This window comes from Gopherus flavomarginatus, chromosome 6, assembly GCF_025201925.1.
Source record: "Gopherus flavomarginatus isolate rGopFla2 chromosome 6, rGopFla2.mat.asm, whole genome shotgun sequence".
Taxonomy (NCBI): domain Eukaryota; kingdom Metazoa; phylum Chordata; order Testudines; family Testudinidae; genus Gopherus; species Gopherus flavomarginatus.
The window spans coordinates 97624509-97644112 of record NC_066622.1 but is presented as its reverse complement, the minus strand read 5'-3'; the positions used below and the strand labels follow the sequence as shown (position 1 = coordinate 97644112).

General features: G+C 44.9%; 1 protein-coding gene across 3 annotated transcripts in view; it reads left to right on the top strand.

Moving 5' to 3' along the window:
* Positions 1-19206, top strand: part of UNC5B (unc-5 netrin receptor B) — a 149613-nt gene extending 130407 nt beyond the window's left edge. For all 3 annotated transcript variants that reach the window (XM_050959334.1, XM_050959335.1, XM_050959333.1), the window contains 9 exons: positions 716-910; positions 3469-3858; positions 4665-4752; positions 5905-6073; positions 6468-6701; positions 9298-9447; positions 10708-10872; positions 12002-12180; positions 13612-19206. In XM_050959334.1, coding sequence (XP_050815291.1) covers positions 716-910; positions 3469-3858; positions 4665-4752; positions 5905-6073; positions 6468-6701; positions 9298-9447; positions 10708-10872; positions 12002-12180; positions 13612-13777 — 1736 coding nt within the window. In that variant the 3' untranslated portion in view covers positions 13778-19206. The remainder of the gene's footprint in view (positions 1-715; positions 911-3468; positions 3859-4664; positions 4753-5904; positions 6074-6467; positions 6702-9297; positions 9448-10707; positions 10873-12001; positions 12181-13611) is intronic.
* Positions 19207-19604: the final 398 nt, after the last annotated feature.

Below are 19604 nucleotides of genomic sequence, written 5' to 3'. Positions count from 1 at the left end.
ATACCCTCGATAAAGTAGGTGTTAGTTTGCTATTGAAGAATGAAAGGACGGGAGGCAGGGATTTTAACAGCAGTCAGTGACAGAGGCAGAGATTCATGGACCTGGATCAAGCTTCCTCAATCCTAACATTGGACATTCCCAGGCTAACGTGACACATATTGGCTTAGGTGTCCCTCCCTGCAGCAGCAGCTCACCAAATCACCAGAGCAGCTGTTCTGGAGCAGTTGGTCCTTTCCTTCTCTGAGCTGCCACATCTACTGGTTTGAGATGGGAGCACACAGAAGAATGCCCAGTGATTGCTTTACGGCATCTCTCCATGCACTATCCTATTAGCTCATTGCCATCTCTTCCATGTACATGCGTGTCTTCTTTCAAGGCAGATTTCTTCCTTCTCCCTGGACTGGGGGGCTGGGGAGCCTAAAGATCAAAAGTCATACTGGGTGTGGGTGTGTCTCTGTGTCTCTCTCACATACACTCCCCCCCACACACACACACACGCTGCACTTTGAACCCATTTGTTACCTTGTGCTAGCCCAGCCTCCCCCGCCCAGCATTTGCCGAAAGCTTAGGTTAATCCTAGAAGTAGTGGCGTCTTTTGTGCAAAGATAGTGGGTTGGTCATGCAGGGATCCAGCTGTGGGTGGCATAGTTCTGATGGCAGATTAGTGCAAAGCGCCTGTTTCCTTAGTTTCCATTTTCTCGTTTCTCTCTCCTAGTGTTGGAAACCACGGGGGATGTGGCCCTGTACGCCGGCCTCGTTGTGGCCATCTTTGTTTTCATCGTCATCCTGATGGCCATTGGAGTGGTTGTGTACCGGCGCAGCTGCCGGGATTTCGACACTGACATCACAGACTCCTCAGCTGCTCTGACTGGAGGCTTTCACCCAGTCAACTTCAAGACCTCCAGGCACGGTAAGAAGAAATCAGCTGGTCTGCTCCTTTATATCATGTCCAGCAGTATCTTTGATCCCCCAGAGGAAGGAGGCTGAGGGAGGAAGTTGAAACCAAAATAAAGGGGCTCAGACTCAGGGGAAGAATAGGCCACATTGAGAGGAGTTCATTTTTTATCCAACTGGGAGAGGTGAGTTGAAGTTCTCCTCATCTTTCCATTGCCTTTCTGTGTGAGAGAACCACAGTCAGCACTCCACTACTAAAGAATTCATGATGCCAGAACCCTTTGCATACAGAAGTTTGTTTTGTGTGTGTTCTTCAGAAAACAAAAGAGGTTCAACTGCCTGCTTTACCAAAGCCACCACTGCCACTGAAATGAATTGGCACTTTCTCTGCAGTGACTTCCAGAGACCAAATTACCCCACAGGGCACTGCAGGGAAGCTTGTATTTACACTTCCTGCACTGTACCAGCTCTGTGGGCAAACAGAGGACTTCAGACTTCGTGCTTATCAATCTGGCACGAGTGGTCAAACTTTTTGGCCCAAGGGCCACATCTGGGTTTGGAAATTGTATGTCGGGACATGAATGCTCAAGAAATGAGGGGTTGGAGTGCGGGACGGGGTGAGGGCTCTGGCTGGGGGTGTGGGCTCTGAGGTGCCGCCAGAAATGAGGAGTTCAGGTTGTGGAAGGGGGTTCTGGGCTGGGGCAGGGGGTTGGGATGCAGGGGGGTGATAGCTCTGGGTGGGGTACGGGCTCTGAGGTAGGACTGGAGATGACGGTTTGGGGTGCAGGAGGATGCTCTGGTCTGGGACCAAGGGGTTTGGAGAGCTGGAGGGGGATCAGGGTTGGGGGAGGGGGTTGGGGTGCGGGAGGGGGTCAGGGGTGCAGGCTCCAGGCAGCGCTTACCTCAAGCAGCTCCCAGAAGCAGCAGCATGTCCCCACCCAGCTCCTGCACGGAGGAGCAGCCAGGCAGCTCAGTGCACTGCCCCATCTGCAGGTGCTGCCCCTGCAGCTCCCATTGGACATGGTTCCAATGGGAGCTGCGGGGGCGGTGCTTGGGATGGGGGCAGTGTGTGGAGCCCCCTGGCTGCCCCTACATGTAGGAACTGGAGGAGGGACATGCCGCTACTTCCAGGAGCTGTGCAGAGCCACAGCAATCACGGAATGGGGCAAGCCCCCAATTGGAACGCTGGAGTGGGGCAAGCCCCGAACCCTGCTCCCTGGTGGGAGCAAAAGGGCCAGATTAATACATCTGAAGGGCCAGTTGTGGCCCTGTGGCCGTAGTTTGCCCACCCCTGATCTAGCACCTTTCATTGACATTAAATTGCCCCCAAAACTTGTTTAAAATAAAAAATCAAATCAGAATTTCTATCTTAAATAGGCAGTAGGTCCATTGGCTCTGAGCTGTTGGAAGCATTTTCTTCTTCCATTCACCTCTTCGGCCATAAATACAACAGTACCAATAAGAGAGGGATTTCTGTCTGCCTTGCACACTGACCTGGCAGATCAGATTCCATTTGATTCCTGCCTATTAATTCTCAATGGAGACAGAGGGTGGGTCAAGTCTCCATGTTCCCATAGGCTGAGAACTGAAGTAACAGGCGAGTTCACAGGTAGAGCTGGTTGCAAAAATTCTGACAAAACAGTTTTTCATTGGAATGTGCTGATTTGTCAAAATCAGAACCATCTCCATGGAACACTTAATTTCTATGAAGTTCCTCCGGAAACCAGGTAGTCTTTGAAACCTGCCTGATTTCTTGCCAGCTCACCAGCCCCACCTGCAGCCCCAGGGCAGCCAGCAAGATGGACTGCCCCAGAGTCGGTGATGCCAGGGCTTCCTGGGTCCACGGTTCTGGGGCAGCCCCACCAGTTCTGTCTCTGTGTCTGGACCCCAGCACTTGCCTTTTCATGGAGGACTTTGAAATTTGGGGGTTTAATTCTGAATTGGGGGAAAAAAAACAAATTTCAAAGTATTGAAATCCTCTGCAAAATGGAATTACCAATCTTCACCCAGCTCTGCTCACAGGGTCATTTTATTTTTGAGCCTAAAAATAAGGAAACAAATCAAGCAAGGTAATGACCTCATGTTTATACAGTACCTAGCACAGTAAGGCCTTGATCTTGACTTGGGCCTCTAGGCACAGCAGGAATACCACTAATAAGGAAAGAGAACTGGTAGAAAGTATAAAGAACACAAAGCATTTCAGCTATTCAGCACAGAATGAAGTACCGACTCCTTTGTGAGAGTTGCAGGAGAGTCAAACTACTTTCAGATTCTTGTTCAACTTTTTGTACATACACTATGATGCAGCTTCTCCTTCATTCTTAAGGGAGTTTTGATCCTGATTCTCAGTCCAGGCAGTTTCCTTTCAAGTAATTGATAAAAGGGAGATAGATGTGTTCAAAGTCCATGCTCCAGTCTCTTGCTTTATAACCTGCTTCTCCCAGGGACATGTCTTACACATCCTGAGCCCATAGTTTCACTGAGGCTAGGTTTCCATGTAAATCTCCTTTGATTTATGTTTAAATTCACAAGTTACTAAAGTTTTTGCCTTTTTCATCTTTGTTCATCTTGCAGACCATCCCCAGTTGTTGCACCCTTCCATGCAGCCTGACCTCACAGCCAATGCCGGCGTATATCGTGGTCCGATGTATGCCCTGCAGGACTCCTCTGACAAGATCCCAATGACCAACTCCCCCCTGCTTGACCCACTCCCAAACCTAAAGATCAAAGTGTTCAACTCCTCCACAGCATCCTCCTCCCCCAGGCTGAATGACGGGGCAGACCTGCTTGGGGCAGTGCCCACGGGCACCTACCCAGGGGACATTGCCAGGGACAATCACTTTATGAACATAAGGAACAAGGCCATGGGCTCTCAGCATCTCCTCACCCTGCCCCGGGAGCATGGGAACAGTGCCACTGGCACATTTGGCTGCTTGGGAGGAAGGCTCACTATCCCGGATACAGGTAAGAGCCAGAGTGGGAGGTGCAGCTGTGGTTGCTGCTGTCCCAGTTGCTCTCTGACGTCAGCTTACTTATGGTTGAGTAGTGAGGCCTGGTGATGTTGGCCTCTGGGTTTGAAGACAGTGTGGTGCTGATTAGGAATGAAAGATGCATCCAAATATTCCTTTCTATAATGACATCCCCATTATGCTGCCGGCCTGTGTATCTCCCTAAGATAGAGTGGATGGGAATCAGTCACCATCGTGAGGTGACCATCATTTTGTATTTTTGCTACTCCAGTTGTAACCTGTTGGAGAGCATTGGTGGAAAACAAGCATCGCACTTCTTGTGCTAAGGATAATCCTGTCTCTGAATGCTTCCTGACTGCACGGAGTCTGGCGTGATTTCCATCTTGGCAGACTAGAAAGTCTCTTAGGCCCTGCCACAAATTCAAGGGTGGCTGCTTTCAAATCATATTGGTGAAAACATCTGTGCCAGTAGCTGAAATAAACCCAACACATGACCATTTCACGCACTTGCCAACGGACAGCTCACATGCCTTACCCAGCTGCCTCTGAAGGTACCCACTTCTGATACAGCCAGTTCAACACGATGGTATCGGACTTCCAGCGGCAGTAGCAGTCCCAGATTCTGGAAAGCTTTGGGTTAGAACAGCAGGAGGCTTCAAGCTCTCACACCACTGTCTGCACACAAGGGAGGCCCCCAGTTCAGTTTGCACAGTGTTCCCACCATTTGAAATTAACCCATGAGGAAACTGGCTGTTCTCAGTGGGGTTTCATTCATTATTTCCCTTTTTTTCTTTCCCCTAGGAGTGAGTCTGCTGGTGCCTCATGGAGCAATCCCACAGGGGAAGTTCTACGAAATGTACCTGATCATCAACAAGGCAGAAAACACACTGTAAGTAGAATGTACTGTATAGCGTGCTGCAGTCTGCCATCACCGTAACTACCACCTGAAGGAGATAGCATATCTGAATTCCCTCCTGCATCTCAGCTCTCATTTCCTGCTACTCTCTCCCTGACTTCTTACTTGGACCAGGCATCATGCCTAGACACACTCCACTGTCTCTTTTCCTATCCTCCTCTTCACAGCTTCTTCAACTGTGCCTTTTACACCTGGAACACCTTTCCTTCCTTTCTGGGGTGAGCATCTACCTTTGCTTCATTCAAATCCATCCTTAAAGCATTTCTTCCACTAAGCTTCTCAATTCTAGCTGCCAAACAAAGAAGAATTTATTTTTCCCATCGTTAACAATAAAAAAGCATTGCTTCGTTGTGGTAAATTTCACCTGGTGCATTCTGTGTCTGAATTGGATTGCTGTGTATGTGTGATTGTGAGCACTTTGAGTCAGCTACTATGTCTTCCTCTGAGCTTTGTAGATCATCGAGCATTTTCTCTGGGGCTTAGTAAATAACGGATAAGGGTTTTTTACTTCTGCACTCAAAGATGCAGAGACTATTTCTGGCGACATAGGGAAGAGGAGGGAAAGCAGTGTGTCTTGCTGTGCAGTTTGCTAATACGGTGCAGAATGAGTTCTTTTGCCACTTGTATTTGTTTTGTGACCCACTGTCAGGGGATTTCTGTGCAGAACCTGGGCCTCTCATGAAGGCAGTGAAGATTCCAGAAGCAATGGCTACACTACAAACTTGGAGTCTTTTGGCCACTTGTCTGGCCAGTGTTCAGTATGTGTCCTCTGCCAAACAGCTCTCTGGCTAGCTCTTCTACAGTATTTCCGTAGGCCAGCAGAACTCCTGGTAGCAAACACAGTAGTTCGATTGCCAGTAATTGCTCATTGTCATCTACACAGGAACCCCAGTGTCTTTAACCACAGTAGAGCTGATTCTCCACTCCATGACATATGGTTGTAACTCTGCTGGTCCCACAGTGTGGGAATCAGGCCCATTAAGTTTAGAGGATGCCAAGTTGCCCCTCTCCTCAGTTTTGAGCAGCACATGTCAGCACTGTGCAGGCTGGCCTTCTTTCTTCAGGTGCATGACTTGGCTGGCATAGGCTAAATATTTTCTGCATGTGTTTATTCATCCCCTCTAGCTTACCTTCAGAAGGCACGCAGACAGTATTGAGTCCCATGGTGACCTGTGGACCCACTGGGTTGCTCTTGTGTCGTCCAGTCATTCTCACCATCCCCCATTGTGCGGACATCCACTCCTCAGACTGGATTTTCCAGCTGAAAACACAATCCCACCAAGGAAACTGGGAGGTAATGTGCACTTTAATAATACAATGGAAACAAAATGTCATCACAGAGCTCCGCCTCAGTCAGCAGGAGACGCTGGAGGATGTGTGGAAATGCAGGCTGCAGAGCAGGTCACAGCAATTCCAGTCATAGCCTTTTGAGGAATCTTTACTATCAGGGAAAGGATAGGAGTTCAGATTGGGGTGGGAGTGGGAAGGGGTTGGTTGTCAGGTTTACTGCAGGGATGGAGTGCTGTTTGTGTGGAAACCTCACAACTGTTCTCATGCTAGCTTGCTGCAGCACTACAGAAAGTGCCATGGTGAATGATGAGTGGAAAGTTTTCAGTGCCTATGCCAAACAAATTACTTTGGAGCAAAAGGGCTGACCAGGAACCTTTGTTTTTAATCTCTGCCTTTAGGAAGTTGTGACCCTGGATGAGGAGACCATGAACACTCCCTGCTACTGCCAGCTTGAGCCTAAGTCTTGCCATGTTTTACTAGACCAGCTTGGCACCTATGTTTTTGTGGGAGAGTCCTACTCCAGGTCAGCCATCAAGAGACTCCAGCTGGCTATCTTTGCACCTACCGTATGCACCTCATTAGAATACAGCCTCAAAGTGTACTGCCTGGAGGACACACCAGATGCACTGAAGGTAATGCTGCCTGAGAGTTTGAGGTCATGAGTAAGCAACCCTCCACTGTCACATTTTTCTATCTCCAGCCCCGTTTTAGTACCTGTGGATTCATAAGATCGTTTCACCATAGAGCAAATAATGAATAACCACTAAGCTATAAAAGTGTTTCTTTTTTGAACTCTGAACATCTTGTCACTCTCCAGCTCTTTCTCATCCTAAGACTGCAGGGAAAAACACTGATTAACTGTGAGCATGTTCTGCTCCATGACAGGGGAAAGCAAACTAGCTTAGAGCCTGGCAGTCCCAATGGACAACAGACATAAATCCATTTTCGTTAGCCCAGCACTAACGTTAGACAATATATTCATCAGAGATTTTCAGGTAGGTTTATCTGCTGTTCTTGATCCAGAGCTGGTATAATCCTTTGGAATCATGAAGTGATCTGTTACCTGAACTATGCTTTGAGTAGGTCACCAGCCCACAAGTTTGTTAGTCCTTGTGCAAATTTCTAAATATATAGGGCCAGACCACCAGCTGGTGTAAATCAGCACAGCTCCATTGACTGGTGGTTTACACCAGTTGTGACTCTGACTCACAGTAACTGGTTAATATCAATCTTGCTGTGCATGTAAGTTTACTTACGAATACTGCTCTTCCAGCTGCCTCAGTTTCCGTATTTGGGCTACAAATTGCTTCAGCCTGCTCCTGCCATTGCTTCCAAATGTGGTCATGCTGGCATGCAAGATGCTGTGTGGTGTCTCTCGGAAAGGTCTGGCTCCAGGGAGAAAACAACCTGATGCAACCCTGTGAAAAATGATCAAAGTTAAATAATAAGCATGTTTACTGTGTTCCCCAGAGATCAGCCATAACATTTTCCATGGTCCTAGGAGGAAACATCGAGGGGAAGGGAGGGTGTTTCATAGCTGATATTGTGTGCCTTCTTTCTGCAGAGATTACACAAGGGCTTATGTTGTTGTCACTGCTGGAAGATTTTCTCTCCTTCCTGTGCTAATCAACCCTAAATTGATAATACCATGATAATACTCAGTTCACCACAGCTCCCACTGTCCCTGGCTTACAGACATTTCCCTATTTCTACTCGAGGATTCCTTGTCTGTCTCTCTGTGGTATATAATAATAATAATAAATTAATTAATTAATAATATTAAACTTAGTTCTTATAAATCAACTCTTAATGTGGGTGCCTTGGGACCTTTATGCTTGTTCCATTTATTTCCTGTGTTACTTTCTTACCCTTATTGTGATCTCTCTAGATGGGGTTCCACGCTTGGCAATCTTATTGGATCTTATTTTTCTTATAAAAACAACATTGTCTTACACTGGTAAAATAAAATATAAAGTGGTGATGAAAAAAGAACATGCTAGAAACCAGCAGTTGTCTCTTGAACTGAAAATAACTATTGTGATTTGGGTTGCTGTTGAAGCAGAGCAGTGCTATTAACACTGGTGGCATACGCACACTTGTTAAAGTTACCCACCTGCACATATTTATGAAATACAGACCTTCAGATTACCTGAAAAATACGGCAGGTTCCAACGTCCAAAGCCGAAACAATGTTTCTGGCCTCGCTGTGTGGTGTGCTGTCTCATTAACTTTTGTATCACAACCAGCATCGTTCTGTTTTCAGATTCTAAAATATCCACGCGGTGACTTGTGAGGATGCACAGACTTTCACATCTAGGTTACTCAAATCCAAATCAGGATGGTAGTGGCTGAAAGTTGTTCCCATCTGATGTCTGTTTGATGGCCTCTATGGAATGAGTTGATGGACTCAGTCCAGTTTCTGGTGAACAGGTGTCAACATCACACAACGAACTATCATAGCTCCTTAGCAGACAGGCCAAGAATGGAATGAGGGAGAAAACTGAATTCCCATCTCCCACTTCGAGGTGATCCTCTGAGCCAGGATTTAGTTATATTGCCCAGACGGTATCTGGAAGCTTGCACTGTTGTAGCTCTTCTTTGGATAAGTGGAAGAATTTATTCTCCAAGGTTGTCAATATGGCACATTTCATCAGCAAAAAATTCATTTAAAAATATGTTAATTCATTGGGGTCTAGCTTAGAGAGAGTGTGTTTTGTAGAGTCTGAGTAACTTTCAAATGATCTTCCCTGATGAAGAGCTGTAACTTACCCTGAAGAAGGCCCTGTGGGAAGCACAGCAAGGGCTGTAAGCATTGCCTACTCTGTTATATGTTAAAATATCGCTTTAGTGCAGGATGCTGCACTCTTGTTTTATCATTGCACCTGTGCAACAGTTGTAATTCTTAAGAGACATGTCACACCGTGGATTTGAATTTCCCTGTGTTTTGCTGATGACTGGGGCTAAACTTGGTGTCATTCTTGTCATTTCAACTCTGGTTGGTTGGCTTGCGTTGCAGCACCAACCACTATCCATTATGTCAATACAGTATCTTCAAAAAATACTAAACTTGCATGTTGTTGTTTTGAGACTTCGTTAAGTTTTTTGGCAGAGTTCATTGAACAGTGTGGACCCTGCATTGACATAACGCTGCCTTAAAAAACTCATGTGCTCCACCTGATAGTAGTGACTTTTGATGTCATGGCTTCCCATCCTTTGTCTGCCCCATAGGAAGTGCTCGAACTGGAAAAGACTCTGGGTGGCTCCCTGATAGAGGAACCCAAGCCACTACTCTTTAAAGACAGTTATCACAACCTACGCCTCTCCATCCATGATATCCCCCACTCGCTGTGGAAGAGCAAGCTGCTGGCTAAATACCAGGTGGGTGGCCAAGTGGTAATATGAGTCACATGGAATTTTCATGTGTAGCAGTACACTGGAACGTTAGGTGCTAGTGCAGAGGTTGGGGAGAAGGGGAAGGACAGGGCAGAATGATCCGAAGGTGCCCCCAAAAGGGAAACTTTACTAAAATGGTCCCTATAGAAACAACAGCTATGAAGCAATTATTCATCCATCTGTTTGTAGAAGAGAACACCCAGTCACACAGGGACCCATGTGTCATGCTCACTCATACATAATTAAGCAATAACACATGAATGACAGTGTATATGTACTGTGTGTGTTTGTGTGTGTGTGTGTATATATAATATCAATATTTGAATGCCAGCAGCAATCCAGGTGCTAAAGTATGTTTAGATTATGCTTTACGTGACCTGATATAGATCTGTGATCATGCCTTCGATTGTGATAAGTAAGTAGTGTTCAGACTATTGAGATCTAGAAATCCAGCACCTTGCCTACTCACTTGCTTATCTAGTCAAGATTTAGGGCTTCCCCATCTACCCGTGATTGTCTGCTAAGAGAGTGATACAGCTCTCTGCTCTCTCAGGCTGTCTTCTAAGGCAGTGGCTCTCAATCTTTCCAGACTACTGTACTCCTTTCAGAAGTCTGATTTGTCCTGTGTACCCCAAGTTTCACCTCACTTAGAAACTACTTGCTTACAAAATTAGACATAAAAATACAGCTTGTACTGACTTCTCTAGGGGGTTTTATATAGTCTGTTGTAAAACTAGGCAAATTTAGATGAGTTGATGTACCCCCTGGAAGACCTCTGTGTTCCCCCAGGGGTACACTTACTCCAGGTTGAGAACCACTGTTCTAAGGGAAGGAGAAGGCAGCAGGGGAATTTTCACTTACCATATTAGACTCAGGGTCCCAGCATAGACAGTGACCCAGCTGCCATCAGCTTTCCATGTCCCACCCTGCCAGTTGTCAGCACAGAATGATCCCTATCTCCTGCCAGTCAAAGTAGAAGCTGGGAAATCTAGAATATGACTTAAAAGCAAATCTATACGGTATTTACAGAGCTGTGTGGTCATTATTATGGTTGTTGTACAGTTAATTGTCAGGCACCTAGAACCTTTTTGGGAGGCATTTAAAAAAATTACCACTTAAATAATAAAAATAAATAATTTCAAATACGAAAAAACCCAATGGGTTTTAGTTAGGAAGCCCTTCCTGTATTTACGAAGAGTTGTTGAGATTTGTGTAACATTCTACTGAACTAATCTGCTGGGACAGGAAATCCCCTTTTATCACATCTGGAGTGGCAGCCAGAGGGCCCTGCACTGCACCTTCACCCTGGAGAGATACAGCCTGGCTTCCACAGAGCTCACCTGCAAGATCTGCGTCCGGCAGGTGGAAGGGGAAGGGCAGATATTCCAGCTGCATGCTACACTCGGAGAGGTGAGCAAAGAGAAGGGGAAGAGAGCAGGGAGGCCGTGCTCACTCATAGTTATAGCTGGGAGGGCAGAGGAAGGAGCAGGGTCTGATGATATCTCTTCTGAGGTTATTAATCTGAACTCCCGGGGCTGATTTTGCTCTGAGTTTTCCCCCAGTGTAATTCTGTTGATGTCAATAGAGTGAGTGCTGATATGTGTGGTGTAAGTGAGAGGTACAGAGAAAAGCCCACTGAATTGAATGATCATCCAGTTACAGCTATTGCTGAGATACCAGCAAATTCTGGCAGTAACAGCAAAGGGGCTAAGAATTTGTTACCCTGCTTTTGAAAATATCGATGAGACATTGATTTTTGGTACATGAGCAACCCCTAGAACAGTCAACCTGTGGATCACGAAATAATAGCACATAACCTCTGCTGTGTACAAGTTCTGTTTCCCAGAGTCTGTTTTGGGGATGGCACTAAAATGCCAGTTGGCACTGTCCCCTCTCACAGCCAGGTGAAACTGTGCGCTAACCAATAAGATGGGAGTGAATGAAGAGGCCAAGGGCTGGGCTTTGGTAGCCAGTGCATTTGGAAGAGTCACTGGGAATTTCAGGGCTTTAATATTTGTGCAGCCCTGAAAATGTGCTCTGATGCTGCTGGCTCTGCTCCAAATTGTTTAGCCACATGCACTGATATTTGGAGGCTGCTTCCGACTGGGTTCACTGAAGGGACCCTCGGGGGAAGAGCTTGGTGTCACTAAGAACTAGCTGCTTCACTGTTATTTTTTGTGGCATGTTATCCACCTCTCTCTTTTTGTTTTTGTTCTTAGACATCCATGCCGAATGCATTTTAGTGAATGTTACCATCTTGTATCTCTCTTTCCCTGTCCCAATCTTTTTTTTTTTTTTTGTGGTCTGTTTGAGTCTCTCTGTGATCCCAAGTTATCTTTGCTGCTGGATAGTTTTTGAAAGCACTGCTGAAATTCCACATAAAGAAACACAATCATTCCTGCTCTTGGGCAGGAATGCACAGACCCTGAATTGTGGGCAGGGTAAAGTGACAAGGGGGGATGCAGTGCAGGCTGATAAGGGAGGAGTTTTCCATTGAAATCTTTTTTCTTAAAGCATTCTGAAATGTTTTTTCTCCCAGAATGCCAGCTCCTTTGATGCCTTCTGCTCACACCATGGCAGTGCTGTGACTACCCAGCTGGGACCCTATGCCTTCAAGATCCCGCTATCCATCCGGCAGAAAATCTGCAACAGCCTTGATGCCCCCAATTCAAGAGGAAATGACTGGAGACTTCTTGCTCAGAAACTTTCCATGGATCGGTGGGTTTCAGTTCACTGTATAGCACTAGATGCTTGGCTCTCACCTTCCTGCCTCACACCTGTCATTTGGGAAAACAGAGTTTTATATTTCCTTGTTACTGTGCACTCTCCACACGTTCTCCTCTGAGGCAGAGTGGGGGGCAGGTGTGACCCAGGTGTAGAATAATAGAATCATAGACTTTAAGATCAGAAGGGACCATTATGATCGTCTAGTCCGACCTCCTGCACAACGCAGGCCACTGAATCTCACCCACCCACTCCTGTAACAAACCCCTGACCTATGTCTGAGCTATTGAAGTCCTCAAATCATGGTTTAAAGGTGCAGAGAATCCTCCAGCATGATTATGTGCTGGGCGTTTAGTACCCATTGTTTTACATTTATCAGAAACAGTCTGAGAGAGTGGATTTGCTCCAGCCCCCAGAAGGCGCTCTTACAGCATTGCTAAGTCTCAAAGAGCAACCTTGGAAAGTGATTATCTTGCACAAGCCTTGAGGAGAGTGTCTGACTAACAACACAGAAGCCTCTCAGGGCTTTGCAGCCCCCAAGTATAGCACTTTGGGAATCCAGCGCTGTTTCTCTGATGACACGAAGCCGGCAAGCATCGAGAATGATAATGGGCTTATGAGGGAAGGGAGAGGGAAGGAATAGTATGTGAAAGAAGACACAAAAATGAAGCACTGGTGACTCAGAAATAACACTGTGTAGCACTCGATGTACATTCAGGAACTAGTTTATCTTTGAAACCCCTGTGTGAGGTAGGGCTGTGCTATTATCTCTGCTTTACAGATGGGGAGCTTAGGCACAGAGAGTTAAACAATTTCTACAATGGTACACAGTGATTCAGTACTTGAGAGAGAATTAGAGCTCGCGAGTTTCTGATTCCCAATGCTGTGCTCCTTCCGCTCAGCCACAATGCCTTGAGACCTGGAGGGTGGGGAAGTTGATATTCCCTGTGGGGTTTGAATGGTGCTTTCCCCCCTTCGATTCATACTATAGAACCTGGCGTGATGTGCATCCAGTTAGATCCTGGACTGGCTGAACATTCTTAAAATTCTGCCATGATTGTGCAAAGCAAGTGCCTCCGGCCAGGGACCTTGATGGCTCTTGGGCTGTTCTGTTTTAGGATCTCACTTTGGGGACAGGGGTAGAGAGAGCATTTGTAATTTTAATAAAATAAAATATGCCTTGCTTTTCCATGAATGTTTTCTGCATCAGTGCTGTATAAGAAATGTAGATGATGCCCCGAGGAGCCCTGAATTTCAATTATGGCATTTCCATCCCAGTGCACATCAGAGAGAATTACCCAGATTTGCTCCAGAGTCTAATACCCTGACCTCCTTTCCCAACACCCCTTTCTGCTGCCTTCAGACCATACCAATAGGGTAAATGTGTAAAGTTAGACACATCTTTCTCTCTCTCTTCATTCACAGGTATCTGAACTACTTTGCCACCAAAGCCAGCCCAACTGGGGTGATCCTGGACTTATGGGAAGCCCAGCACCAAGATGATGGTGATCTCAATACCCTGGCTAGTGCCTTGGAAGAGATGGGCAAGAGCGAGATGCTGGTTGTCATGGCAACAGAAGGGGACTGCTGATGTTACTTTCAAGTAGCTGATAGTCTTCAGGCAATGGATGAGAGAGACAGAGTGGAGGGGGGAGAGAAGGAGGAGGAAGAAAATAGGGAACAGCCTTTCCTGAACTGGTGGGGAAGGGTTGTGGGAACGGGGCCAGTTTCTACTTTGTGTCTGGTGGGTTTCTGATCTGTAGCTAACAATAAGGGGTGAAGGCAAACTCCTTCTCCCACTCCTCCCTCACCAAGTCACTATCCGCCTTAGAGATCCAACCACACTGTTTACAAGCAATCCAAGTGTTAAACAGGCTCTCCTCCTCCTGGCCATTCTCTGGAGTGCAGCGCAAGAGCAGTGCATCTTTGGTGACCATGATGACAGTCATTGGTGGAAGTGAGCAGCTGCTTCCGCCATAGCATGCAGGAATATAGGGCTTCTAGAGTCAGGGTTGAGGTTTATTTTTGTTTCATTTTGGAGGGCTTTCTTCTCCCTCTCCACCTTTGTTGTTCTTCTTTAATGGCATTTATGCTTAGAAGACTTGAGTACAATCTAGCCAAACTGCTTACTTCTGTCAAATGCTTCAGACAGCTTATTAAGGGGAAAAAAAGGAAAAAAACCAGTTTCTTAGGAAACGCAAATAATTTATTATCCAGATCTTTGGATGAGTCCTTTTTAAAAAAACAAAAACATTAAGTCTTTTGTGTGTGAGCAAGAGCATCAGTCTGCGTTACATGAGAATGTGAGAGAGAGAGAGAGAGAGAGATTTAAAGTAAGACACTTGCGAGAATTAGTAATGAAAACACACACACAAAAAGTCAAGAACACTTGTTTCCATATCTCTGGACCTTTGCTGAAGTCAGATTGGTTAAGTGCCTAGAGATCCACGTGGCAGAGAAAGGACAAGCTGAGCCCTCTCCCTTATGGCTGTAGCACAATGCAAAGAGGCCACTTAAGCAACCAGCTAACAGAAGAACAAACCCCATTTCTGGTAACAAGGTTAAAGGGACATTGTTGCTCTTTTCATGGTTTTCTTCAAATGGCAACTAAAGTCCTCAGCATTGTTACAGAAGCTGAAACCTCTCACAACCTTCTCCCCCCTCTTTTCAGGGATCATTCCCTCCCAATCCCATCTCATCTCTGTTTGAATCAGAGAGAAGAATGTGGCTTCAGAGCATTAGCTTCTTTTTGTGTGCACCAGTGCCGTCATTTCAATGGAATGATAATGAACAAAGGACACTTTTTCAGCTGCATATCAGGGAAAAATGTATTCATTGTTGGAGTGTGGAAGTCTCTCCCAGAAGACACAGTAGACACCCTCAAATGTGAGATGATTAAAACTAAAGATGAGCATTACTGGTAATGGGCCTTTTCCTAGTTCCTATGCAATCAGTACAGCTCTGGGAGTTTCCTTTGTTAGAAAACTCACTAAACGCCCAGCACAGCCATCAAGGGAAGGACAAGAGGCTACAGTAGCGGTTGGTTTGTTTGGTTTTTCTTCTCTTATGTGGGTTATTTAGGAGGGAAGGTTAGTGCTTTCACACAGTGGTGAATTCATTAAAAGCTAGTTAGCATCTATAGGACAGCCTCCATCAGATTATTACAATTCTCAGGTGGGTCAGATTTTGGAGCCCAAAGTATTTAAGATCTGTATTTTAGGGGGAAATTCTTTTAGGACATTTGGGAAAGAAAGAGACTTGTTAAGGTAAATAGACCTTCATATCAACAATGTAAATACACACACTCGCTGATACAGTTGTGGACTAACACACAGCAACATGCCACCATCCATAAGCCAAGACTGTAAAAAATGGGAGCCTACAGTTAGGCTCCTAAATCTATATTTTGGCACTTTAAACAAGTGGTTCCTGCTGGGAGGAGTGTTGAGTGAGAAGGGGTTATTTTTACAAAGCAAGGTCCAGTGGCCTGGGATATCGAGGTTAGTTTGAAGACCACATCATTTTAAAGTCCTCATAATCAAATCCATCTTTTGATACAATGTTTTGCAAAATCTTACTTTGATAAATTAATTGAAATATGCTTGTCCTGAACACTGGCCGAGAGACCATAAACAGTAGTGCAGCAAGTGAGAGAGGAGTTTGGCATGGTTGTGCAGTGGTCAGTGATCTGTAAGAGAGAGCATACAGCACGTTAATGAAATTCATAGGTGATACAAAACTAGAATGTGTTGCAAATACCAGTGAAGAAAGAGAACTAATACAAAGGGGACCCAGTGAGATTGGAAACACTGTCTGAAGATAGCAGTATGAGATTAAAATTGGAAAATGCAGCTGTTTTATCTGCAGAAAAAGATCATCTGAAACACAAACTCATTGGGAAAGAGAAACCTGGCAGGCACTAATGCTAAATGAAATTGTGAGGTGGGGGAAAAAAGAAAACACTGCAACTTAGACATTTGCAGAACTGTGTGGCAGCAAAAATTATCAATGCAACACAACGGCATATGCAGTCAGCATTGAGTCATGAGGTCGTAGTGCTACCGCTATGGCATACTGCATGCAGTCTTCAGTGCAACAGTACCAGAAATACCTTGATCCAACTGTAAGGAGATAGGAGAAGGGCAATAAAAATGATTAGGCGTTTGATGGAGGGACTGACTGAGAAAAGATTGAGAACTAAGAACCGACCCCTTGGGACTTGTCTACACTTAATAAAATGAATTTGGATTAAACCAGGGTGTGAATTTAAAGTGCAGTAACTATACCTGAATAACTCCATGTGTAGACAAGCTGGTGTAAATTGTCTCCCTTGGAGCTACATCAGTTGAAGATCTGGCCCATAATATGTCAAACTTGACTAAAGGGTGTATAAATCTACACATATTTGAGGGGTGTAATCGCCAGAGAGGGGAAGATGAACTATTTAGGGTGGCACAAGCAGATATAAGTAGGAGTAATGGAGAAATTGAGAAAAGGTGAGGCATGGAGCTCAGTGGTTCTCTCTCTTTGAACTTAGCAGTTCCTTTCTTTCCTAAATTAAAAGTGCTCTGATGAAGTGATGGTTGGTTGCATAACAAAGCTGATTTTAGTTAAGAGGTATCCATGAACGCAACATAAGTTTCATCTCCAGGATGTGGTATTTTAATGAAGGAAAAATATTCTGAAGGGTACTTTGAATAGCCACAAATGGAAATATTTTACTCTGGTTGCTGCCTCTTAAAAGTTTGTCCTCCAGGATAAACATGTCATGACACAAACAACACAGCATTATATTGTGGTGCTACTGCATCTGCTCTGAAACGCCCAATGCACTCACCACAAGGTCTTTGTGGCCAGTAATTTAAAACTGCCGAATACAGTGAGCTTCCCATCATGCATTTCCCCATTCTGCTCCCTCCAGTCCACCATCTGTGGTATAGTTACATAGCTAAAGAAAAAGTAAACACAAACTCAGGGAGCCAGTGCATAACAAAAGAAGACATTGCTCTTATGAGGTAGTTTGGTATTTCGTCAGGATCTAAACTTCCAGTTGTTTAATTCCTTGGCACACGAGTACTTGGAAGCCTGTTTCCATCTCTAATGCTTCCAAATTGACAGCAGACAGTAGGAAAAGGGACCCACAGGGGAGAACACTGGCAATACTTGTTCATCTACTTAAATACCCACATTGGGAATGGATGGATTCATTGTACAGAGGTACCATACAGTGGCAGAACAAATCAGCTCCAGTCAGTCTTGAAACTCGATTGAAAAGGACAGTCTCAGAGCTTGGAGCCTTGCCTACATGTAGGAGCGGCTGTACCTTCTTGCCTGATTAGTCAGATGGAAGCAATTCTGGGTTTTTCGTTTTTAAATACTGGGACCATTTTTATGGTGAAAACACAATCTGTTTTCTTCAGAAGTCCTTGTATAAAGAGTTTCTTTGCCAGCACTTCAGCCATTTTCTCCTAGGTGTACACTTGTGCTGTGAATTTCAGTGTCATTAGTGTAATTTGCAAACAGAAACATCTTTTGTTTCACACTCAAAATGTGCATTAAATAAGTATATTAAATTTCACTTTCCCCTTTTTTAATTGCAAAAAGACGCTAAAACCTGGAAACCTGTATATATCTGTAGGTAATATACAGATCTGGATATGTATCCAAAGTTTTGGATGTATATCTTAGATGATTTAAAAGTTTCATTAAGACTCAGAACTGACTACTTGGATAGATCAAATGCTCCAATGTAGCTGAAAATATTTTTATGTGGCTGTTTTTTGAAAAACAAACAAAACCTCTTAAAGCAAACAGTGTGACTGCACAGTATTCAGGAAGTTTGACAAACCTAACCTCCTATCACAATCCCATTTCCCAATGCTGGGGACTGCGTTGGGAGGAGAGCTCCAAGCTTATCTGACATTTCTTTGTGTTATTACATCAACAGGATTTTCAATGTGTTGTGTAGACTTGGCTAGAAACTGAGGGACTGATCCAGTTCCCCTTAAAGTCAGTGAATAGACTCCTGTTGATTTTGGTGGGAGTTGAATATGGTTGTAATATAGAGAGAGTTCTACCAGTCTGTGTGACTCCATTTCATAATCTGATTTGTTGAAATTTTGCTTGTAATCTGAACAAAATAAGCAAATATGGGAAGTAATGTAGGAAGTGATAAAGCACTCAGCTAATACACAGACATTTTAACATTTTCAAAGCTACCGTAAATAACCTGTCATTGTTTATTTTCTTAGAAATTCAGTGGTATCCATGAAATTTATCCTAAATGCTCTGCTCTTGGAAGACAGGTGTAGATTGTCAGTGTGTCTGACCCTCTCTCTCTCTCTCTCTCTCTCTCATTAAAGGATCACAGTGTGTTTGTCTCACTCTCAGATCAGTGTGTGGGTGAGATCAGGAGATCAATGTGTGTTTGTGTCCCCTTCTCTCTGAATACAGAACCAGAATGTCTGTGTATGTGCTTTTCTTTCTCTCAGATCACTGTGTGTATGTGTGTGTGTGCATGCGTTTCTTAGTCTTTCTGATCTAGGGAGGTGTGTGTGTGTGTGTGTGGGAAGGGAAGGGAAGGTATTTGCTTCTCTCCAATGTGCGTGTGTTGTGGCCCCTTCTCTGACTCCGTCTCGCTTGGATCATGGGATTATAGTGTATGTGGCACTCGGATCACTGGGTCAGAGTGTCCAAGTACTGTACATGCTGCCTTCTCCTTTGGTCATATGTGTGTGTATCTCTGTCCCTTGGAGATGCACTACGTTATGATCACACAAAGCAGGACAGCAGCTTTGTGGTACTGGGCAGGCATTTCATAGTCTCATTGAAAAAAATCAGCTGTTTCTCTTGTTGAGAGCGTCCATTCTCTTGCTCTGCATTCTGTTTGCATATTTATATGTCCAGGGGATGAGTTTCACAGCATCCTCTAAACACAAATCTGTTTATTCTGTAAACTAAGAACTGTAAATAAAGTTTAGCATTCCTATTGTAACAAAGTAATTTTTATGCAATAAATTATATTTCCTAGTCTAATAAAAAATGAAATGTGGTTTGTTCCTTATTTCTGTTTCAATTCCAGGTGGGTTTGGCTCCAGCCAGTCTTATTTCTAGGAAAATTTAGTCTTGGTTTCACCACCCGCACTCTTGTCCTGCCATCTCTACAGGCCCTTTCCAGCCCACTACTCGGCAATGGCTTTCCAACACTCCTATCCATCCCCATCTGCACTTGTCAGTCACTTCTGGGAGAAGACCTCACTGGTGTTCCAGCTATTAGAGGGAAGGAAGAGTTGGACTGGAACTTAACTTGGGTGGCCAGTGTGGGCTGGAGAGAGCTTGCCACTCCAATACCAGTCCAACTCCCACACTGACCTTCCCTTGTGGCTGAAGCTCTGAGAGGCTGGCTTCATCAATCTCCT